We start from the raw sequence: 25,445 nt of genomic DNA on the forward strand, positions 1-25,445 counted from the left end.
CCAAAAATGAATAGTTAAGGAAGAGGTGTTACGAAGCCTCCATACCTGACGAGAATATGGGCCCAGGTGACCCTGTTGGCTCAGTAGTTCCTTTTTCATAGCGATTTGTTCCTCACCTGACACCTCAGCATAATCTTGTACGTCGTTGATGGAAAGCATGTCGATTTTGTAAGCGATATAAACAGTACAGGCAGGACTTTTTGGATGTAATAAGTAAAATAAATCGATTAGGAAGAGGCTTTACGGTGCCTCTCCACTTACTACACGACCCTTAAACACTAACATAAATACTCCCTCCTTATTGATTTAATCAAGGCGTGTACAAAATTGGCCTCCATAAAATGTAGTCAGTCAATAATATTACCTTTATGTATAATGATTAAGAAACCTATTGTATGACCAAAGTTATACTGAATAGCCAAGGAGAACAGCGAGATCAAGCCGTGTATTCGGTTCTGCAATGTTTACAGGATATACAAAAAGCTTATATCTTTGCAACACCACTTTATGAACAAAGTGATGCTTGATGAGAGGCTTATGTTTGAAGTCACTGATTCGGTTTGAAGCCTCGGTATTTGTGTTCCATAACTTGACGACTAATGTAATATATCCTCTTTGGCAGTCCGAGTACAGTATATTACGAATGTTCGTATTTGTGTGTGTGTGTGTGTGTGTGTGTGTGTGTGTGTGTGTGTGTGTGAGGAAGAAGGAACCAAAGGCTGCGAGCCCGCAAAATTGTTCCTTCCAAGAGAAAAATCAAAATACAAGAGACAGCCAAATTCAAGATCCGATCATTTCAAGATGCCCGGACACACTGCGTTTCAAAGACTGGAGATCATAGGAATCAGGAAATACAGACAGAGGGAGATAGTTCCAGAGTTGACCTGTTGCATAAATGAAGGACTGGGAGTAACGGTTAACTCTTGCATTAGAGAGTTGGACAGAAAAGGGATGAGAGTTTGTTGCTAGACGGGTGCTACGCGCCCGTCGTAGAGGTGGAGGAATGCATGCAGACAGTTTAGAGAAGCAGTGACCATTGAAGTAGCGATAGAAAAGAGGTAAAAATGCAACAGCGCGGCGAGGAAACAGAGGTTGAAGGGAGTCAGTAAGAGGAGGAGAGTTAATGAAACGAAAGCCTTTGACTCCACCCTGTTGAGAAGAGCTGTATGTGGGGAGCCTTCCCACACATGAGAGTTGTACTCCACACAGAGGCGGATAAAACCCCTGTATAGAGTCAACAATTGTGCAAGGTTAAAGAAGGAATGGAGTTGGCTTAGCACACCTATAATCTTGGAAGCAGATTTTACAAGAGATATAATATGATCTTTCCAAGTTAAGTCCCGAGTAAATGAAACCCCAAGCATGTTCAAGGATGATGCAGGATTAAGCTTAATGTTATTAAACATTAGTGGGTATACCTGTGGAAGATTTTGTCGGGTTGATTGGTGTAAAAAATGAGTCTTTGATGCATTAAAAACAACCAGATTATTTTATTTGTGTGTGTGTGTGTGTGTGTGTGTGTGTGTGTGTGTGTGTGTGTGTGTGTGTGTGTGTGTGTGTGTGTGTGTGTGTGTGTGTGTGTGTGTGTGTGTGTGTGTGTGTGTGTGTGTGTGTGTGTGTGTGTGTGTGTGTGTGTGTGTGTGTGTGTGTGTGTGTGTGTGTGTGTGAGCATCCTGAACCTATTAGTCAGAAAAATAACGGTATATAGAAGTAATCAACGCAAGAAATCATACAAAACTACTGATAACATAAAAAAGTAGTTACAGTATAACTTTATTTTTCGCCAGAGCAAAGCAAGTAAGGATACCAGAGTGCTTGAGTCTTCAGCATGCGATTACCCGTCACAGTTTATTTTCCTCTCCAGACGCTCTCATGCAGCATAGCAAAGGCTTCCCTTGCTGGAGAGGAAAATACTTTGAGTTTATTAAGAAAAACTAACATGCCGATATTTTTCACTGTATCGTCTGTCTATGTACAGAGAATGAAAAATGAGAGACTGAGTAGAAGAGTGTATGCGAGTGAGGTGATTTGGGAGAGGATGAGTGGGAGATCAGGGATGAGATGGGTCAATGAAGTGTAGTGATATATGAGAGAGGGGGTTACGAGCTGGAGGGAGAACAGCCGATGTTAAAGGACAACTAGCCTTGGAGGTGATTTGTTTGTGGTCATCCCTTACGGGATTGAGGCGTTTGCCAATAGATAGATTGATAGACAGACATACAGATAGATAGATCCTTGCTCTGACGAGTCTGCTTTGTAACGTTTAAGACTGTTCTCGTATGGAAGGGATTATAACGAATCTCAAGAATCCTTCTCTTTATTAAGGAATCTTTCATTAAGTGCTTGTTATTTTTCGATGATTTTATTTAGCTTAGAATAAAACAGCATTTCGTGCACTAAAGACCTTACAAACAACATCCATTAGCTTTTTAACCCTTTCAGTCCGGTGACGTATTCTATTTTTTCCCTTCCATAACTAAAAATTTAATTCAGCTTCGGGGAGACGTTCCGAAGAAAAAGTGGCAAAAGCTTGTTGTAAGGTGAATAAATCGTCTGCAGCAAGGATGAAATATAAACTGGATAAATACGTTGATATCTTTCCAATTTTGTCTTTCCCATTTCTAGACGGTTTCCATCAGCTTAGGAGAGTTTCAGAATGTGTCCAATCCAACTCGAGATCATCTTTCTCTCTCTCAATAAAAGTTTCTTTAATAGCAAAAATGAAATGTAAATGACGCTTGTACTAAAGATATATATATATATATATATATATATATAAACTGGATCTCGCAACGTTATGATTCAGTCTGCAAGATATCTAGTATACGTCCCGGTTAGTAACTTGCAATATAAACTCCAAACGCCGGTGGATAACTGATTCGACTCTGCCACACCAACAGCCTCACATCCTTCATCACGGACACATTACCGGAGGTGTGAGTAGATGAGCTCGAAGCAGAACACGTGAAAACTAATTGCCAGGCCAGCCACGTAAATCACCAGTGTTCCCTGCAATGTGAGAGAATATACTTTTAGGAAACTGCATCATATTTAGTACAAGTCGTACCGGTTCACTTAATAATATATATGAATAAATAGACAGACAACCAGATGGGCAAAGAAAGAGAGAGAGAGAGAAAGGATACTTGGATGGATGGATACGTGATTGGATGGATGGATGGAACGACAGATAGATATATTCTCGTAGATGGATGGATGAGTAGAAAGTATGGCTCACGAAAGCACAGTGAGGAAGTTACCCATATATTGGAGAGGCTGAGTGAGGATCTGACGGCCATGGTTGTGGGTGGGTTGAGGCAGGTGGTCATGTTGGGGGTGTAGCTGTTGATCCAGTGGTCGTAGATACCTGCTTCTATCACTGTTATGATCCTGCAAACACGTGATTATGAATATGTTACCATAAACCTTTCAAATTATCTTGGCCAAGATTTTCGTCCTTTTGTGGCTTTGTTTACGTAACTACTCCTTCATGACCACAATTCTAGTAATAAGCAACAATTACAATTCCGTATTCAAAATGCAGAGATGGCAGTTTTATGCCAAGATTAGGCAAAAACAGAATAGCCTGTAACCTATTCATCGAAAAAAAAAACTTTTATTAACTTTGGTAAAGTCGAATGATCTTAATCAACTCAGGAGTAACTTACCAGACCAAGCAGATAAAACTGATGTATAATAGCTGACCTGCGGCTGACAGCGCTGATGAGTGGGCTGTTCTTGGGCCCCGCCATGGCAAGTATCGAGGTTAGGAACTCCTCACGTGCTAGATAGAAGTCACACTTTCCTGTTGGCACCAAGAAAATAGTTAAATATGGCCAAAATTAGTGCCACGAATATACTATATGACCTTTCCAGTCACACACACACACACACACACACACACACACACACACACACACACACACGCACACACACACGCACACACACACACACACACACACACACACACAGCGACAGAGACAAGAACACTGAAAGGGACAGAGACAAAGAGACAGACTGACAGACAGACAGACAGACACACACACACACACACACACACACACACACACACACACACACACACACACACACACACAGCGACAGAGATAGGGACAGGGACAGAGACACACACACACACACACACACACACACACACACACACACACACACACACACACACACACACACACACACACACACACACACACACACACACACTGTTACAATCACGACTCTTCGATATTCAAGAATGGCTCAGTTGCAAAGGTTAAGTTCTCTGTATTGTCTTAATCAAACAAAAGGTTCGCCAGCCACCCTCCAGCTGCACGTAAGAGCCTAGTCCTCATTCAGAACAGGGAATAAACAAGCAATATAATATTAATCATTCGCATAAAACAAATAAAAAAAATTAGGAATGAGTAACAATTTAAACAACGAACAGAAGAAGAGACGTCTGTCTCGGCCGAGGGTAGGGGAAGATCTCCCTGACTGTGGGCGACTTCACCACAGCTCAACTATCAAAACAATATGCTATCGACATATATAGAGAAGCAAATACAGTAAACAGTATGAATCATTAACTTTACTTAATAAATAAAATTTCATACTACTGTATGATAATAGCATGTGAATCCATTCTTGGATCAACAATAGTTCGAACCTTTGAACCACCTAAACACCAGTTACATGCACACTCCTCACAGAACAGTGGGAGGAGGACTTTTATGCATGGCTGCGGAGAGAACGGACGTGTGCTGGACTCTCCTCCAGATTGTAAGGCTGCCCCACCGGCAATAGTTTTTTTGCACTTATCCTTAATAAAGTTAGGTTAGCTAGACTTCATATTCCTCCCTACCCTTATTAGAGATATAGTAAGTGTTTGTATTTGTTTACTAAGATTGCCTTTGCTTACTCGCCTCTGGAGTGTATCCCCTACTGATCGCTCTGGGGTGTGAGTTATAAACAGGCATGTCCTCTCGACAGTGGTTTGAGAGGGTAATCTAAGACTAGGTGTGTCTTCCCCGGGTACTTTGTCCCTTGTTCGTTTTTCTCCTTCTTCCCACTTCCCCCGCGAGGAGGAAGTGGTTACTATGGCGGACACCCCTATTGCCTCCCCCTCCCACCCAGGGGGCAGGTGGTCCTGACAGACCCCCGACTGTTTCACGGACAGACCCCCGAGACTGAATGGCCCCAGACAAGCACCCTGCTAGACATTATTGTGAAAAACGCTTCTTTTGTTGTGATACACATGGTTGGTTCTACTCCTCTGTCCAGCCTCACTCCTATTATTATCAAGAACGTGGTTGACGGATATGCAGAAGTAGAACAGGTGAATAAACTTGCTAGCGGAGATCTTCTCGTAAAGACTACAAACATGTCCCAGGTTAAGGATTTGATGAAGTTGAGCAAATTCATTGTTATGATGTTGAGCCGAGGATGCCTCATTCCATGAAATCCTGCAAAGGTGTTATCACCTGCAGGGACCTCATGGTTATGGAAGAGGATGACATCATCCATGAACTTGCTCAGCATGATGAAATTCATGCACGGTACATCATTAGTTTCCAAGAAGGAAAAAGGTCGAAGACAGCCACAGTAATCTTGACTTACGGCAAAGTATCTCTTCCTACTTATGTGATAATAGGATATGAAATTATCAATATGAGACTGTACATTCCCAATTCCCTTTGTTGCTCAAAGTGCCAGATTTATGGGCATCATGAAAAGACTTGTCAGGCTTCCAACTTGGTGTGTGGCAAGTGCCTGGCTGTAGGCCACTCTGCTAACCACTGTACATCCGAGACTGAATGTTGCTTTCACTGCAAGGACGCTCACTCCACTTCCTCGAGGGTTTGTCCCAAGTGAACGGAGGAGAAAGAGGTTTGCACAGTGATGGCGACTGAGGGCATTGCCTACTATGATGCATGGAATAAGGTGAAGGAGTTACATGCAACTCCCAAGCCTCATGTCTCCTATGCATCGGCGGTTGTGTCCCATCCCGTGATATGCATCATGGAGACACAGACTGACCTTACCTTTGCTCCTCATGCCACGTGCCCTACCACTCATTCTCACCCTCCTGTACGTTCCAGCTGTCATACAGACATCCCTGTCGCTACATTGTATTCTCTGGCTGCCGCTGCTCCTTCGCAGTTGGTGCAGCCAAAACCGAAGTCTGACAAGTCAGATAAGATTAATTTTACCATCCTCACGAAACAGTCACGTCCTCATGTCCTTCCTATTCCTGGTCCAACTAGAAAGATAAAGGGTAGCTCTTCCTTGGTGGGGTCTGGGAGCCTAGTTATTGACGAAAATGTGGAGGTTTCCACCAGGAAGCACCAGGAAAGGTCCCCCGGTAGTCACTCACCTGGACGCGGGGGGCGTAAAAAAACTAAGTACACTGGCCACCCTCGTTAATCTTTAATCATCACACTCACTGTGTTACAGTGGAATTGTAGGATTCTTGGAAGTAAATTACACAATATAGCAATTCTCCTATCTATACACAGGCCAGATGTTATTTGTTTACAGGAGACGCTCTTGGTGGATCACCCTGATCCTCTCCAGTTCAAACACTACCATTCGTATAGACAATATGAAGGTCACTGAGTTGCCATGTAGCCTACACACACAAATCACATCCACAAACGGAAGTGATTCTAAATTCTGCTTTGTTAGCTGTCGTGTGCAGAGTAAAATTTAATAACATGTATCTGTCTATTTCCTCTCTCCACTATCCACCACATGGCCCCATTGATAGTGATGTTTTGAATTCGCTATCTGAACATCTGCCTCAGAACAATTTAGTGTTGGGCAGCTTTAACGCCCACCACTATCGCTGGGGTAGCTTGAGGATCGATGGTCGTGGGGAGCAAGTAGCCGACCTAATACTACAGTCCAACCTCTGTCATCTGAACGATGCTAGAGCAACTCATGTAGATGATCGTACTGGTAACTTTTCGGATATTGACTTGTCTCTGGCCTCCCCAGGTATACATTAAGATTTCTCATGGAATCCTTATGACGACTCCTTGGGAAGTGATCATTTACCCATCTGTCTTTCTTATTCACGCGATATTGTTTCGTACCCTCCACTCCCAAAATTTACCTTTTTTTTTTATGCTAGCAATAAGGAACCAAAGGCCACGAGCCCACAATACTGTTCCTTCCAAGAGAAAAACAAAATACAAGAGAGAGCCAAATTCAAGATCTGATAATTTCAAGATGCCTGGACACACTGCATTTGAAAGACTGGAGATCATAGCTAGCAGGAAATACAGAGACAATTCCAGTGTTGACCTGTTGCATGAATGAAGGACTGAGAGTAACGGTTAAGTCTTGCATTAGAGAGTTGGACAGAAAAGTGATGAGAGTTTGCTGCTAGACGGGTGCTCCGCACCCGTCGTAGAGGTGGAGGGATGCAAGCAGAGAGTTCAGAGGAGCAGTGACCATTGAAGTAACAATATAAAAGAGATAAAGATGCAACAGTGCAGTGAAGAGACAGAGGTTGAAGGGAGCCAATAAGAGGAGGGGAGTTAATGAGACAAAAATCCTTTGACTCCACCCTGTTGAGAAGAGCTGTATGTGGGGAGCCTCCCCACACATGAGAGTTGTACTCTACACAGGGGCGGACAAAACCCGTGTATAAACCCAACAACTGAGCAGGGGTAAAGAAAGAACAGAATCGGCCTAGCACATCTAATCTCTTGGAAGCAGATTTTACAAGAGACGTAATATGATCTTTCCAAGATAAGTCCCGAGTGAATGAAACCCCAAGCAAGTTCAAGGATGATGCAGGATTAAGCTTAATACTAATAAACATAAGTGGATACTCCCGTGAAAGATTTGTCGGTTTGAAAGGTGTGAGAACTGAGTTTTTGATGCATTAAAAACAAGATTATTTATACCCCAGTCAGAAATACAAGCAAAGTCAAACATTAGGTGTGCCATAGCCTCATCCCTTGTTTGTTGAAGTAACTGCTGAGATGGACATTGCTGGAACTGAATGGAAAGGTGAAATGTGCAGTCATCAGCGTACGAGTGGATAAGTTTAGATGTACAGCTTAGAAGGCCATTGATGAATAAGAGGAAGAGAGTTGTTGATAGGACAGAGCCCTGAGGAACACCACTGTTGATAGATCTAGGAGAAGAAAGACGACCGTCTACAACAGCGGCTATACAACGACCAGAAAGGAAGCTATAGTTGAAGGCACAAAATGAGGGATAGAAACCGTACGAGGGCAGTTCGGAAATTAAAGTTTTATGCCAGACTCGATCGAAAGCCTTTGAGATGTCAAGTGCAATGGCAAAGCTTTCGCCAAAGTCCCGAAAGGAGGATGACCAGGAGTCTGAAAGGTAGGTGAGAAGCTCGCCAATGGAGCGTCCCTGACGGAACCCATACTGACTATCAGAAAGAAGGTTGTGATAGGAAAGATGCTTTGAAATTTTTATATTATGAGAGCAAACTTCCAGCAAGAAAGAAAGGTACAAGTTGATAGATAAAGGTGGAAAAGTTTGCCTAGGCATGGTGTAAGCACAGAAGCACAGTTCTTGAGGACAACAGGAGGGACTCCATCACGCCCATATGATTTGATAGTACTGAGGCCAGTGATGGCCGAAAATACATCAGCTGAAGAAATTTTAATGTCAGCCATGAGGAAGTCAGAGGGAGGAAGTGATGGAGGAACAGCACCGGAATCGTCTAAGGTGGAATTGGAGGAGAAAGTCTGAACGAAGAGATCTGCTTTATCAGTAGTAGAAACAGCTACAGAACCATCAGAGTAGAAAAGGAGAGGGAAGGATGATCAGGAAAAGGTGTTAGAAAGGTTTTTAGCAAGGTTTCAGAAGGAGCGGGAAGAATTCGAGTTGGGGAGTTGAGAGCATTTAGTAGAGATGAAATTATTTTTAGCAGAGCAAAGAACAGACTTAGCACGATTCCAGGCAGAAACATAAAAAAGATGTGATTCAGGGGTGGGCTGGCTCTAGTACGTTTTATAGGCCCTCCCCTTGTTGAGGACAGCATTAGAACAAGCACAATTAAACCAAGGCTTTCTTGCATTAGCCAAAGGATATGAGAAGGGAATGTATGCTTCCATGCCCGAGAGAATAACCTTTGTAATGCGAAACGCACATTCAAATGGCTGACGGCCATGCAAGCAATAAGGATTCCTGGAAAATCAAAGAAATACTGCCTGAGGGCCTCCCAATCTGCAGCTCCAAAGTGCAACAGTCGACATTTATTTGGAGGGTCAACAGGCTGTACCTGAGCACCAGGACAAGTTAAAGTAATAAGGTTGTGATCGGAGGAGCCAAACGGAAAGGAAAGATTAACAGTGTAAGCGGAATGATTTCTTGTAAGGAAGAGGTCAAGTATGCTGGAGCTTTCTCCAAGGCAGTCAGGGATATGAGTAGGGTACTGTACAAGCTGCTCTAGGTAATTATGGATAGAAAAGATGTAGGCTTGTTCACCAGGTGGATCAGTGAAAGGAGAGGAGAGCCAAAGATAGTGGTGAGTATTGAAATCTCCTAGAATGAAGATTTCAGAGAAAGGAAAAATGGATAGAATGCATTCCATCAGAGAAGTAAGATAGTCAAAGAATTTTTCATAGTCAGTAGAAGCAGGGGATAAGTAAGCAGCACAGATATATTTAGTCAGACAATGACAGGAAAGAGGAAGCCAGAGTGTAGAGAATTTAAAAGTATCAAGTTCAGGGACACGAGAGCAAAATAAGTCGTTGCATAATTATACACAACAGCCACCTTTGGCTTTGAAATGAGTATAGAGAAAGTTGGAGGATACAGAATAGAATTTGCTGTCAGTTGCCTCAGACAGCTGAGTCTCAGTCAGGAAAAGAAGGTGAGGTTTAGTGGAGGAGAGGTGGTGCTCAACAGAGCGAGAGTTAGAGGAAAGGCCGTGAAAGTTGCAGAAATGAAGAAGTGAGTCAGGCAGTGGTTTCAGGCAGCTCGAGTCGTCACCAGGAGAGAGGCGGATGGTGGGGGTATTTATGGTCCCCCCCCAGGGACTCCGAGGCTATGATTAGAGATAATGCCATAATTTGTTTGAATTTTGGAAAAGGAAGTGAGGTGTGTACTGTGCATGTAGTTTGGTGTTGACAGTTAGAGAAACTTGTATTAGAGAGCATGCTGGCCTACTCGCTGTGTTACTGATACACTGAAAAGGTTCAGCAAAAGGGGATGGTCAGGAACTACTCCCAAAGACGTATGAAATGGGAGCTCCAGCTCTTCCTGTCATCAGCTTTCCATCCACCTTGGGAGTACTGCCTTGCTTGACTGGTGCTAACTATAAGATAGCAGCTTGGGAATCCTTCTCAAGGATCGCCAATTTAGATGTATCTAGGGAGACCATAAATGTAAAGGTCGAAAATATAACCAAATCCATATTACATGCACATTGGTGGACACCGGATTGCTGACAAGCATTAAGGAAACACAATAGGAGATGCAGGATTTTTGACAGTCAGCCTACCGAGGAAAATTTTTTTGCATACAAACAGGCACGGGCTGAGACAAGGAGAATAATAAAGGCCAAACGTTACTCCTGAAGGAATTTTGTTTCCACGGTGAATTGATCTACCCCACTCATTAAACTCTGGTCCATATAAGAATATTAAATAATGAAGGCCCATGCATCCCTGTCACCACACTGCAGGTCAGTAACAACATCTATGACGGTGGACGCAGCTAACATCCTCGCCAGTTTTTCTTATGAAAGTACCTCAGCCAATTATGACCCGCATTTCCAAAATCATAAACACACGGCTGAGCTACGAATACTAGACTTTTCCACAGAAGGCGCAGACTCCTCATACAACATGAGGTGCTCTTTGCCTTTAAATCCTGTAAAGACACCAGCCCTGGGCAAGATACCATCGTGTACAGAATGATCCAGCATCTTAGTCAGGACAACCTGATTAAGCTGTTAGCAATGTACAGTGATGTACAGTGACCTTTGGGCGTGTCGAACTTTCCCAAACTCATGGCACTTTCTGCATGTCATACCGATACCCAAAGAGGCTGGTCGTCTTATGAATCCCAATTCATTTCGTCCTATTGTGTTGACTTATTGCCTACGTAAGGTCATGGAAGGAATGGTTAACAATGGGCTTGTTTTTGTTTTAAAGTCAAAGAATTTGTTAAATGATCAACAATGTCGTTTCCGTAAATACAGAAGTTCACTAGATCATTTAATGAATTTCGAGCATTGTATTGCAGATGCATTCGCCGATAAAGAATTCATGGTAGGGGTGTTTTTGGACAAACATAAAGCCTATGACATGACATGGCGACATGTTACACTAAGGAAGCTCAATGCTTATGGTTTAAGAGGAAATTTGCCAATTTTTATTTAAAATTTCTAAAGGGACAGGACTTTCTCCGTCAAATTGCCCCATAACGTAACACTGGATATATTTATCCAGGAAACTGGGGTGCCACAGGGAAGTGTGCTTAGTCCTACTTTATTTAGTATTATGATCAATTATGTTATATCATCAGCTCCCATCCCGAGGAATCTTAAATACTCACTATATGCTGATGATTGTGCAATATGGCACTCTTTCCGTTAGGCGCAATTGCTGGCTGAACGGATTTAAGCAGCCCTTGATTCAGTCTACCAATGGGCCTCGCAGTGGGGATTTAAGTTTTCCATCTCTAAGTGTGCCGCTGTAGTTTTCACTGATCATAATGTGCCTAATTTGTGCCTGACTTTGGATAATCAGGCGGCACCTTTTCAAAATTCTGTAAAGTATTTGGGCCTACATTATCTCTCTCTCTCTCTCTCTCTCTCTCTCTATGTATATATATATATATATATATATATATATATATATATATATATATATATATATATATATATATATATATTTGTGTGTGTGTGTGTGTGTGTGTGTGTGTGTGTGTGTGTGTGTGTGTGTATTGCCTTAATGACCAGATTGGGACTTCGGTCCTAATGGTCGATAAGCCTCCCCTCAAAAAAAAAAAAAAAAAAAAAATAGTGGCTCGAATCCTCGATCGTCCTAACACCAGAAATTTACACTCATAACAATGCTACCCTCTTTACAAATCTCCCTCCCAATCAAGTTGTGTCCTGATGCTCCTTTAATCTTCATGGAAATTACGTGACAGACAATCAGCCAGGACATTATCACGTCTTTTAAGGCACTAAAAACTATAAGGCTGCAGCAGAAAACTCCACCTCATCAGCCTTTAATTTTTATTCTTAAACTTCTCAATAAAAACTAGTGGGTTGTGATCAGTGAACACTTGTATGGGAAAGGGAGAGGCACTCAGGTAAACCTCATCACCAATGCCAATGCCTCCTTTTCAGTGGTGGCATAGTTCAACTGGCATCATTTCAGCTTTGCACTATAATAGCATACTGGATGCAAAACCTTCCCAGCATCTTCCTGTAATAATACTGCACCAGGTCCAACATAACTAGCATCTATGTGTAGCACATTACGGAGGTTATTCTCTCGGGCATGGAAGCATACATTCCTTTCTCATATCCTTTGACTAACGCAAGAAAGCCTTGGTTTAATCACGCTTGTTCTAATGCTGTCCGCAACAAGGAGAGTTGAGAGCCAACCCACCCCTGAATCACATCATCTTTACGTTTCTGCCCGGAATCGTGCTAAGTCTGTTCTTCGTTCTACTAAAAATAATTTCATCCATACTAAATGCTCTCAACTCTCCAACTCGAATTCTTCCCGCTCCTTCTGGCACCTTGCCAAAAATCTTTCTAACAACTTTCCTTCATCATCCTTCCCTCCTCTTTTCTACTCTGATGGTTCTGTAGCTATTTCTTCTACTGATAAAGCAGATCTCTTCGCAAAGACTTTCTCCTCCAATTCCACCTTAGACGATTCCGGTGCTGTTCCTCCATCACTTCCCCCCTCTGACTTCCTCATGGCTGACATTAAAATTTCTTCAGTTGATGTATTTTCTGCCATCACTGGCCTCAGTACTAACAAGGCATATGGGCCTGATGGGGTCCCTCCTGTTGTTCTCAAGAACTGTGCTTCTGTGCTTACACCCTGCCTAGGCAGACTCTTTCGCCTTTGTCTATCAACTTATACCTTTCCTTCTTGCTGGAAGTTTGCTCTCATTCAGCCAGTCCCAAAGAAGGGTGACCACTCCCAACCCTCCAACTATCGTCCAATTGCTTTAACGGCCTGTATTTCAAAAGTTTTCGAGTCAATTCTCAATAGAAAAATTTTAAGGCATCTTTCCTATCACAATCTTCTTTCCGATCGTCAGTACGGGTTCCGTCAGGGACACTCCACTGGCAATCTTCTGACCTACCTTTCAGACTCCTGGTAATCCTCCTTTCCGGACTTTGGCGAAAGCTTTGCCATTCCACTTGACATCTCAAAGGCTTTCGATCGAGTCTGGCATAAATCTTTAATTTCCATACTGCCCTCCTACGGTTTCTATCCTTCTATCTGTGCCTTCATCGCTAGCTTCCTTTCTGGTCGTTCTATAGCCGCTGTTGTAGACGGCCATCATTCTTCTCCTAGATCTATCAACAGTGGTGTTCCTCAGGGCTCTGTCCTATCACCAACTTTCTTCCTTTTATTCATCAATGACCTTCTTAGCTGTACATCTAACCCTATCCACTCATACGCTGATGAGTCCACCCTTCACCTTTCCATTCGGTTCCCGCAACGCCCATCTCAACAGTTACTTCAACAAACAAGGGATGAGGCTATGGCACACCTTATGTCTGACTTGGCTCGTATATCTGACTGGTGTAAAAATAATATGGTTGTTTTTAATGCATCTAAGACTCAGTTCTTACACCTATCAACCTGACAGAATCTTCCACAGGTATACCCACTAATGTTTAATAATATTCAGCTTAATCCTGCATCATCCTTGAACATGCTTGGGGTTTCATTTACTCGGGACTTATCTTGGAAAGATCATATTACATCTCTTGTAAAATCTGCTTCCAAGAGATTGGGTGTGCTAAGCAGACTCCGCTCTTTCTTTACCCCTGCACAATTGTTGACTCTATACAGGGGTTTTATCCGCCCCTGTGTGGAGTACAACTCTCATGTGTGGGGAGGCTCCCCACATACAGCTCTTCTCAATAGGGTGGAGTCAAAGGCTTCTCGTCTCATTAACTCTCCTCCTCTTACTGACTCCCTTGAACCTCTGTCTCTTCGCAGCACTGTTGCATCTTTATCTCTTTTCTATCGCTACTTTAATGGTCACTGCTGCTCTGAACTGTTTGCTTGCATTCCCCCACCTCTACGACGGGTGCATAGCACCCGTCTAGCAGCAAACTCTCATCCCTTTTCTGTCCAACTCTCTAATGCAAGAGTTAACCGTTACTCCCAGTCTTTCATTTATGTTACAGGTCAGCTCTGGAACTGTCTCCCTCTGTCTGTATTTCCTGCTGCCTATGATCTCCAGTCTTTCAAACGCAGTGTGTCCAGGCATCTCAAAATGTTCAGATCTTGAATTTGGCTCTCTATTGTTTTTGTTTTTCTCTTGGAGGGAACTGTTACTGCCGGCTCATGGCCTTTGGTTCCTTCTTCCTCGCCTAAAAGAAAAAAAAAAAAATTCGCAGTACTGGGGTATTAATAAGGAGACCTTATAGCTTCTGGAAGGCGTTCCCACACTCCTTGGTCCAGATGAACTTCCGGTTCTTCTGCAGCAGATTAACGGGTGGAGCAACCATGATGGAGAGGTTAGGACATAATCGGCGATAGTAACCAAACATTCCAAAAAAAAAAAAAACTCATCACTTGCTTCTTTGTTTTTAGGGGATAGAAACTCCAGGATGACTGACACCTTCGCAGAGACAGGGGCGAGCTGTCCCTGTCTCACCGTATGGCCGAGGAAGATCACCTGAGCACAACCGAAGTCGTCCTTAGGCAGGTTCACAGTACGGTAAGTCCCGCGTCCTACAACCGTCCTAAAAGTTGATTTAGCTGCTGTGTGTGGTTCCCCCACGTCTCACTGTAAACGATGATGTCGTCGATGTAAGCCCCTTCAAGTCAGCTGTTAGTTGATGAATTAGACACTGGAAAGATGCTGGGGCATTCTTCATACCGAATGGCATGACCAGATACTGAAAGAAACCATCAGGTGTAACAAATGCCGATATCACTTTAGCCCTTTCGGTCAACCCGATTTGATAGTAGCCTTTCAAAAGATATACTTTACTAACATAGGTGGCGTTACCCAGGTGATCAATAATTTCATCCATCCTAGGTATTGGATATAAATCTTATTTTATAAAACTATTAACATTTCTCCAATCAGTGCAAAGTCTTAAAGAATTATCTGGTTTTGGCACTAACAGGCATGGCGAAGCCCATTCACTTTTACTAGGATCTATTATATTATTTTCAAGAAAAACATTAATTTTCTGCCTCAAAATCTCTCTAAAGGGTTTGCACGATATGGTGATTGTTTAACAGGTGAAGCATCACCAAAATCCACATCATGCTGTATTAGATTAGCCTGACTTGGCACATCCTTAAACAAAGACAAATGGGTTTCAAAGTGCACAATTGTGATCTTTTGTCATCATATAAGTGCTGAAATTTTCCTTGTAACAGTACACCTTACATCATGTGACATATCCTGTTCAGTCTCTTTGGCTTCTACTTTAACCATTACAGCTGACACAGCTTTTGATTCTCTGTCATGATATTCCTTAATCATGTTTATACGACAAACCTGCTCTTTCTCTCGATGATCAGGAGTTTTGACTGCATAATTAACATCATTAAGCTTTCTAGTGATTTCATAAGGACCATGATGCCTTGCACAAAGAGGCTGCCAAGTTACAGGTAGCAATACCAATACCTTCTCACCAAATTCAACTGTGCTGCACATAAGTCTTTCCTTCATTTTTAGCTGTGTACTAGCAAGACTCTCCCTGGCAATGTCCCAAGCCTGAAACAGTTTAGCCTTGCAAGTGGATGCTGTACATGTTTTAGAATAGACTGTTAGGGTTATCTTGCAGCAATTGCTGCTTTAATACTTTCAAAGAACCTCTAACAGTTTGACCAAAAACAAGCTCATAAGGACAGAAACTTAGAGAGTCCTGAACGGCATCATGTATGGCAAACAGCAAAAATGGTACTCCCACATGCCAATCCTTTCCAGTTTTCTGAAGGTATTTTCACAGCATATTTTTAAATGATTGATGAAACCTTTCGAGGAAGCCTTGAATCTCTGAGTGATAAGTGCTTGAATTTACTAGGGTAAGTCCAAGTTCATACATTGCTTCTTGATAATACCCAGAGACAAAATTACTCCCCTGATCACTTTGTACTACTTTAGGCAACCCAAAGTGGTAAAAAATTCATCAAATCTTTTACTATTGACTTAGATGAAATGATCCGAAGAGTAACAGTCTCAGGAAATCTGGTGTAATTACACACAATAGTAAGTAAATACTGATTACCTGCCCTTGATTTGGGCAAGGGGCCCACACAATCAACTAAAACTTTAGAAAATGGTTCACCGATAGCTAGAATTGGATTTAGGGGAGCATTAGCAATTATTTGGTTTGGTTTGCCCACAATCTGGCAAATGTGACAAGATCTACAATACTTTGTTACATCCTTCCAAACTCCTGGTCAGTATAAATTTGTCAGTACTTTATGCAAGGTTTTCCTTATCCATAAAAGACCCATCATAGGAGTATCATGGCCAAGGCTTATAACTTCTAGTCCATAACTTGGAGGCAAACAATCTGGTATACCGTTTCCCATAAGTAATCTGCAGGGGTGGCATTAGGTCTCCATTTTCTCCTTAGTACACCAAATTTCATGTAATAGCAATTAGGAAGAATTACTGCCTCCTCCTCACTGACAGCCCTAGTCATGAATTCTTGCAATTCTTTATCATTACTCTGCTCTGTAATTGACACTTTTCTCTCAATTGGAACTTTATCAACCTTAAGCAGCCAGTCTTCATTATCTGTTCCATGAAAACACAGATTCCTAACTCCAAGATCATCATCCATCCCTAACTGATGACCCCTGTCATCTGTATTTTCGCTCTAGAATTAACTTCATCAATACTAGACAATATTAAAAGAGATTTTGCACGTGCCTCTGCACAAGAAGGGAACATACCAGGGATCCCACTTTCCAAAGCCTGGTGTTAATGCTATCACTGGGGCTGTCCATTACAGTCGAGTCTGCTGTAACTTTACCACCAGCTAGGTCATTACCTAAGAGAAAAGATACTCCTTCCACTGGTAATGAAAATTTTACACCAACAGTAACTGATCCAGAAACAATACCTGACTTCAAGAGGATGCAATGGAGAGGAACATGAACAACTCTACCAACACCTTCCAAGAGAACACCGATGTCTGCAATGATGAAGGAAGCACACCCTCCAGGATCAATGATTGAGCAACCCCAGTGTCCTTCATTATCTTTACAAGGTACATGATTTCACTCTCGCCTAGGGCGACATAACCTTCCGAAATAAATGGTGCAAAGTCGCGATCACCGTTAATATGCTTTATCCAATGGGTAGAATTTTTGGATTAATTAAACCAGAGCGAGGATCTAAAGCAGGTATCCTTTGAATCAAAGCATTGGCCTTCGATTGCTTACTCAAAAGCTTAAGACATGATGATTTGGTGTGCCCTGGCTTTTTGCAGTAAAAACACAAAAATTGATTACTCAGTGACCTAGTTGTATATGGAGATACTCTCTTTGCATTATCACTCATGGGTACAGGTTTAGTTGATACATTTCTTTACTTTAGACCCATTCATATGTGTCAAGGAATAGGTGTCAGCAAGCAAGGCAATCCCACTCACTGAGTTTACCTCCTTTTCGTCCAAAAACACCCTGAGGGCAGGATCTACATATCTTTTGCACTCTTCAACTAATATTAGTTCCTTTAGCTTGGCAAAATAATTGAACATTTTTATTGACAGACACCAGTTATCGAAATGACGTTTCTTTTATATCAGCAAACTCACAGTAAGTCATACCGTCGCTCGTCTCATATTTCTAAATTTTTGTCTGTGGACTTCTGGCAAACTTTTATAAGCTTTCAAAACTCATAATTATTACTGTCTTTAACTGATAAGGTACAACTAACCTCTTGAGTTCTACCAGTAAATACACTCCTAACTAAAAATGCCCAATAGACTTCATCCATTATTTTATAAAGTGCCAGCCATTTTTTCATAGTCTCTGAAATAAATGTCAACTTCATCTTTGAAAACTAGATGTTTTACATATTTCAACACATCAGCCTAAACATCGTTAACCTCTCTTGACCTGGTCACTCCAGCTTCTGTTCTCTTCAAGTAATTCCTTTTCAATCTCTTGTTTTCTTAACTGTTCCTCATCTTCTAGTTTCCTCAACGGTTCCTCATAGTCTAGTTTTGTTAACCATTCCTCATTGTCTAGCTGCATTTATTTGAGGTGGTCTGAGCCAGAAGGGCGACCGTGCATTTTGCTTATTTGCTTTGACATCTGATTATAAAACTGTAATATACTTTAACCTGTCACATCCCAAGCTATTTTGGACCTCCGACACCCCCCAATCCCGAGGTATTTTCGAAAAAAAAAAATTTTGGATAAAACCTCTGCTTTTGGTGAGAAACATCGAAATTTCATAAAGAAATCGCTTACCTGAGGTTTAAAATACTCGATCCAGGTAGCAGTACCTCCTTACCTGATTGTTGCACCAAAGAAAACGAGTTTTATGGGAGGGTAACTATTTCACACCACTCATAAACGGTATTTATTTATTTACTTGGTACGAATTTCTATGTAGTACGAGAGTATATTGGTTTTCAAACAGTAATATAGGCATTATAAGCATTGTTTCACTCACTAACTCATCACCATACCTGACCTTCTTTTGCCACATTACCTGATCATCATTTCTGACTGTTTCTTCCTCTAATGCTATATAAACTTTGTCCTCCACATTGTCACCGATTGAGGAATCACTCTGGCCCTGAATGTCTTTATTAGCCAGGTCACTGATAACAGGTGAATTGCCGAGACAGTGGAGTGCAGGGGGGGAGGGGGAGGTTATGCAGTGTAAGGCATTGTCCCTGCTTGACATCTTGTAGAGGAATAGAGGAAGGTGTCCCGTGTATACGTATGAAAAATCATGCGCAAAAATTGAAAATTGAGCAAATTAGGGACCTTGCAATTGCACGACGTACCAGTATGTTGTCGGGACTGGCAAATGCAAAATGTTGCAACGTACCCAGACGTCGACGGGACGCAGCTGGTTAAACATGTGATGTTTACCACCATTTTAATCGTCATGGTTAGCACTTTCATGCTAAACAATAAAAAAATGCATAAAAGTATAGTTTTACCATCGTATAATTAGCAGTGTCAAAGTTTAAAAACTAATTACCGATAATAAGCAAAATGCATGGTAGCCCCTCTGGCTCAGAGCACCTCAATTTAACTTTAACTCATTCTGAACCTCAAGTTTTGCTTTACTTTTATAACACCCAATTAAATTTAATGCATCATCAGGTACAACCTTCTTCATAACCTAATGTTCAATAACTTTGGCCTTGAAAAAATATTATTTCATACTTGGGTCAATATTGCACTTATAATAGGCTCCTAAAGTTAACCAGTAAGTTTTCTTAAGCAATCCCTTTATCCCAAGGTGTCCCGTCGACGTATGGGCACATCGCAACGTTTTGTCACAGCTAGTCCCATCCACATAGCAGTACGTCATGCAATTGCAAGGTTCATATTTTGCACAAATTTCAATTTTCACATATGATTTTTGGTACGTATACACGGGACACCTTCTTCTACAAGATGTCAGGGAGGGACAATGCCTTACCCCGCAAGACTTCCCCCCCCCCTGCACGCCATTGTCTCAGCAATTCTCCTGTTATCAGTGACCTGGCCAATAAAGACATTCAGGGCCAGAGTGATTTCTCAATTGATGACAATGCGTAGAACAAAGTTTACGTAGCAGTAGAGGAAGAAACAGTCAGAAATGACGATCAGGTAATGTTGCCAAAAAAGGTCAGGTAGGTTGATGTGTTAGTGAGTGAAACAATGCTTATAATGCCTATATTACTGTGTGAAAACCAATATACTCTTGTACTACAATTAAATTCATACCAAATTAATAAATAAATACCGTTTATGAGTGGTGTGGAAAAGTTACCCTCCCACAGAACTCGTTTTCTTTGGAGCCAGCCTGATAGAAAATGTAGTAAGGTAAGGAGTACTGCTAGCTGTATCGAGTATTTTAAACCTCAAATGAGCAATTTCTCTATGAAATTTCGATGTTTCTCACCAAAAGCGGAGGTTTGAGCCAAAAAAAAAAAAATCCAAAATTGGTCGGGATTGGAGGGAGTCAGTGGTGGAAAATCGGTCAGGACATGATGGGTTAACAGATCAGTGCTAGGGGCAGCGGTAAACTCATCTAAAAATGATGTGATTAGAAACAAAATTACTTTAGTTAACCATTAATGGCTATCCTGGCAAGGTCGCCAATTCGTTATGATCAAGAGCCTTCATTATTCAAGTATGGCCCAGTTGCAATGGTTAAGTTTTCTATACGATATTGATCTAACAGTAGGTGTGCCAGCCACCCTCCAGCTGAACATAAGAGCCTAGTTCCCATTCAGAATAGGGAATAAACAAAATTAAATATAAACCATTCATTAAGAATAAGTACAAGTCAAGAGTGAGAGCAGTGGAAATGAGTTATTTAAGAGGAGCCTGTGGAGTCACATGGAGAGACAGGCTGACGAATGAGGATATAAAGGAGCGTTGTGGTGTTGATGTGGATGTGATAGGAAGCGTTATGAGGAACACACTGAGGTGGTTTGGCCATGTGGAGAGGATGGAGGGTGAAAGACTGACGAAGAGAGTGTATGTGAGTGAGGTGGAGGGGGAAAGAGGGAGGGGGAGGCCGAGGATGAGATGGAGGGATGGGGTGGAGAGGTATATGAGAGAGGGGGGTGTGAGTTGGGAGCAGGGGAGTGAAATGGCGGGGGACAGGGCGACTTGGAGGCGATTTGTTTGTGGCCACCCCAAACGGGATTGAGGCGTCTGGCAATAGATAGATAGATAGAACAATTTAAACAATGAAAAGAAAAAAAGGGGTGAATGACTATTTACAGTGAATAGATACAGGACGATGCAAAACAACCACTCTCCCTGACACAATGACACATATGGTGGGTAAGAGTAACACAATCCAGCTTGGATAGAAAAGTAAACAATCTCTTACCACCAGAAAATCAGTACTCATTGTCATCACCTTGCCCTTGTCACACCACCTGGTGCACCACAAAACGTGATGTTCTAAGAGGGTCTAGTGAAAAGCAACAGTCCGGGAGGCAGTGTAAAAGAGACGTCTGTCTCGGCCGAGGGTAGGGGACGGTCTCTCTGTCTGTGGGTGACTTCACCACAGCTAAACTGTCAAAACAATATACTATCGATATCCATATAAAACAGTGGTTCTTAACCTTTTTACTACCACACCCCCTCTAGATCACGCCCCCTCACATCTTCAACCACATGGATAAAATTCCCTCCCAGATTTTAAGAGAAAACTGAAAATAAATAGTTTTTAGTCTTTTTATTGGGCATGAATTCCATGCAAACAATATACCCAGCATATTTAATGAGGTTACTTTCTTACCAATTTAATGAGACACTTGACACTGCTTCTTAACTACCAGATCTTTAATATGTAGTCAAATGCCAGAGAATGCACAATGTAAGTCCCCTTAAACATTCAGCCGGTTTTTGTACTTGGTCTTGACAGCAACGAGCATGGAGAATGCAGCTTCGCAAAGATACGTGGATCCAAACATTATCAGAATCTGAAGAGCATGATGTGAAATCAGAGGGTAAACTGGAAGGTACTTGACCCAGAACATCTTAAAGATCCAGTTCTTTGAAGTCTTCCTCAGCTGAGGCGTTGAACTTTAACTCAAGAAACCTCTCTTGTACTTCATCCGAAAGATCAGCTACTTCTCACTGAAATGGGTTCCTGATGAGTTTCCAGGCTTCACGCTTCTCATCTATATCTGGAAAGTATCTGATGAAATCAGCTTTCAAGTCAGTCAGATGAGTGATTATTTGTTTCTTTAACTCAAAATCCAGGTAACTGTGAATAAGAGTAGAATCCAAGTTACTAAAACTGGCTGTATTTCCATCGTGAATTCAACATTTCCAGAGGTCGAGTTTGGCCATGAAAGCTTGAATGGTGTCGTGGTGCACGATAATGTTGATGTTTTTCCCTTGTAGTTTAAGGCTGAATGCATTCAGGGCTTCGATGTCCACCAGGTAAGGTAGAGATAGCAGAAAGCCTTCAGATTGAAACCTGTCATGGAGCTCTGCCTTCTGCTGCAAATCTAGAAACACTATATTGCTACTTCTTGTAGTTCAAAAAGCTGTCCAAAGATGTCTCCGTTTGAAAGCCACCGTACGTTTCTGAGAAAAAGCAGGGCTTGATGTTCAGATTCCTGATCATTACACAGCAGCTGGAAGAGACGACTGTTCACGGCTCCATTTATGATAAAGTGGACTACCTTGATAGCCACGTTCAGGACATCCCTTATTTCAGCATGTAGAGTTCTCGATGCTAAGGCTTCACAATGAAGTATGCAGTGTGTACCTACAGTACAACAGATGGACCATTTTTTATTTCATCCTTGTTATGAATCCAGACTGCAGACCAAGCATGGCTGGGTGTCCATCAGTATACCCCTACCAGCAAATCCCACTAAAGATGATTTGCTTGAGGGAAGTTTGATACCACATGAAAAATAGCTGCTGCTGCTGCTGTACAACTTTCCATGGGATAGCAGAAGAGCATTTTCTCTTTTACACTGTTGCCTGACAAGAAACGAGCATACATCAGTAGCTGAGAACACTGAGCAGTGTCAGTCGTTTCGTCACACTGGATGACAAATACAGGAGGAGCTCTTACCTGGTCGAGAATTTGATCATTGATGTCTTCAGACATTTCATCGATCCTTCCCTAGACTGTATCGTTTGACAGAGAAATTTGGGAAAGCTTGTTTACACTCCCTTTCCCCAGAACTAGTTATGCTGTACGCAGCTTACTTGGTTTTATGAGACTCTCCAATGTTATGGCTTTTCTTGCTCTTTACAATCAACATGGCGATCTCATTGGAAGCCTCAAGTGGCGTTCCAAGCGTGAGGGCCGCATTCCATCATTGCTCAGAGACTTGTAACATATCACACACTTGAGGACCTCTCTGTCACCTCTCTGGAGGGACACGAATCCAAATCGAATATATTCAAGATACTTCCTCTTCTTTGCACTCATTGGGAATTATTTGATGTGCAGTGGACAACGCAAAACACAACCACACGATCATTAACAAACACAGCATGATCATAAACACCATATGATAATCACAACCACATCATCAGTAACAAACAACTTGATCATAAAAACAAGGCTACATGATCATAAACACCACCACATGATCATTAGCTCCACATGATTATTAACAAACATCACAACATGATCATAAACACCACCAAACGATGATTAACAAACACCACAACATTATAGTAAACACCACATTATGATCATAAACACATGATTATGAAGAAACAAATCAACATGATCATAAACACAGCGTTACCATTACTACCAGATGATTTTAAGCACCATCAACTACTGATGAAATATAATCGGAATTCAGAACTTGCGAATAACAAACAGAGCAGCACATGCGTGTTCACAGTTCACCAATAAACTTTAGGGCGCTTAAACAATTTTAAGTAAATATAACAACTGAAATGAAACATACCTCAACAGGCCCAACTGAAGAAATATGTGAAAGAAGAGTAATTATCACAGGTGTGCTTGGGAGGCGACTGACAGTGAAGGCCCGGTAACACATAAGGATATTTAAATATACAGTAAAAAGTACAGAAAATGTTAAGCCTAGTAGCGTATAGAAAACTAAAATTAGTAACGGTGATACCTTTTTTTTTTCCATAATCATTTCGGTATTAGCCAATGTTAAGAAAATTAAACATATAATATGGAAATTCCTACTTTTCCCCTCGGGTTCACGCGCTCCCCAGGGATCCTCTGATATAGAAGCAAGGACAGTATACAGTACATTATGAATCATTAACTTTATGTAGTGAATAAAATTTTTACTACTGTATATTAATTAATAACTCATTTAGCTATTAATAAATTAGATAACACCATGCAAAAAATATAACCATTCTTGACCAAAAATTATTCGAACTTATGAGCCACCTAAACACCAGATAAATGTACACTTCTCACAATACAGTGGCTCGAATCCTCCAACTTCTTAACACGAGAAATTTACACACATAACAATGCTCCCCTCTTAACAACACACACACACACACACACACACACACACACACACACAAAATCTCTCTCTCTCTCTCTCTCTCTCTCTCTCTCTCTCTCTCTCTCTCTCTCTCTCTCTCTCTCTCTATCTCTCTCTCTCTCTCTCTCTCTCTCTCTCTAAAACACACCTGTCACTGAAAAGTCCTGTGCTATCATCATCTTGGTCAATTCCTCCACGTTTATTAGGGTGTGGTCCCCCCTCCTCACTTTGACATCCAGGTTCTTCGTCATCTCAGGGGTGTCGTAGGTTTGAAGTCTACCTTCCTTCTGCAGATTACTTATGTCGTGGAAAACGCCACTCTCAGCCGTCTGGAAGCAGCACAGAGACTGTCTAAATCCTCCTCAGCACAGTGACTGTCTTAACCACAAAACAAACATCAGCAAACTCTACAAAACACTAAACAGCATCACACTTTCCAACAGCAACACCACACAATCACATGCTGCCATCACAACAAGAGACACTATACCCTCAAACAAACAACAAGCAAACACTCTCATCAATCACTTTTCACAAGTCAGCCATCTAAACTCCCATCCCGAAGACCGACGTATCATCCGACGTAAGAGACAGTTCCCCACAGACTCAGACTAAGCACCTTTCACTTACAACCAGACGAAGCACATCATTAACAACCTCAAGCACTCATCTGCCTGTGGACCAGACAACATAAGCAAAATTCACCTTAAACATCTTGGACCACAAGGCATACAAGCACTCACCAACTTATCAAACCTCAGCTACTCACATATTACACAACATCTGGAAGCATGGCATTATCATCACTATCCCTAAACCCAACACAGACCCCACGTTACCCTCCTCACACCGTCCCATCACACTCCTCTGCAACCCCTCTGAAGTCACTGAGCGACTGGTACTACAACTAGTCACACCTCACTTTCCCCTGGCCCAGTCACAACATGGCTTTAGGCAACTACACTCCACAAATGCCCTTCTTATAGACCTTACACAGAGAGTTTTCGATGGCATGTATTCAGCTAGGCCACCACACAGAACACTCCTAATCACACTAATGATT

General features: G+C 41.9%; 1 protein-coding gene across 1 annotated transcript in view; it reads right to left on the reverse strand.

The window, feature by feature from the left end:
• Window positions 1-436: 436 nt before the first annotated feature.
• LOC145397154 (putative glutamate receptor) overlaps window positions 437-25,445 on the reverse strand; it is a 73,118-nt gene continuing 48,109 nt past the window's right edge. Inside the window, exons 9-13 of the mRNA XM_080270352.1 lie at window positions 24,531-24,711; window positions 3,706-3,805; window positions 3,261-3,390; window positions 2,930-3,009; window positions 437-455 (exon numbers count right to left, since the gene is read on the reverse strand). Of these exons, the coding sequence (XP_080126478.1) occupies window positions 437-455; window positions 2,930-3,009; window positions 3,261-3,390; window positions 3,706-3,805; window positions 24,531-24,711 (510 nt within the window). The remainder of the gene's footprint in view (window positions 456-2,929; window positions 3,010-3,260; window positions 3,391-3,705; window positions 3,806-24,530; window positions 24,712-25,445) is intronic.

The sequence above is a fragment of the Coenobita brevimanus genome, chromosome 40 (genome assembly GCF_032717465.1).
Source record: "Coenobita brevimanus isolate Jiangsu-jjx chromosome 40, ASM3271746v2, whole genome shotgun sequence".
Classification (NCBI taxonomy): Eukaryota; Metazoa; Arthropoda; class Malacostraca; order Decapoda; family Coenobitidae; genus Coenobita; species Coenobita brevimanus.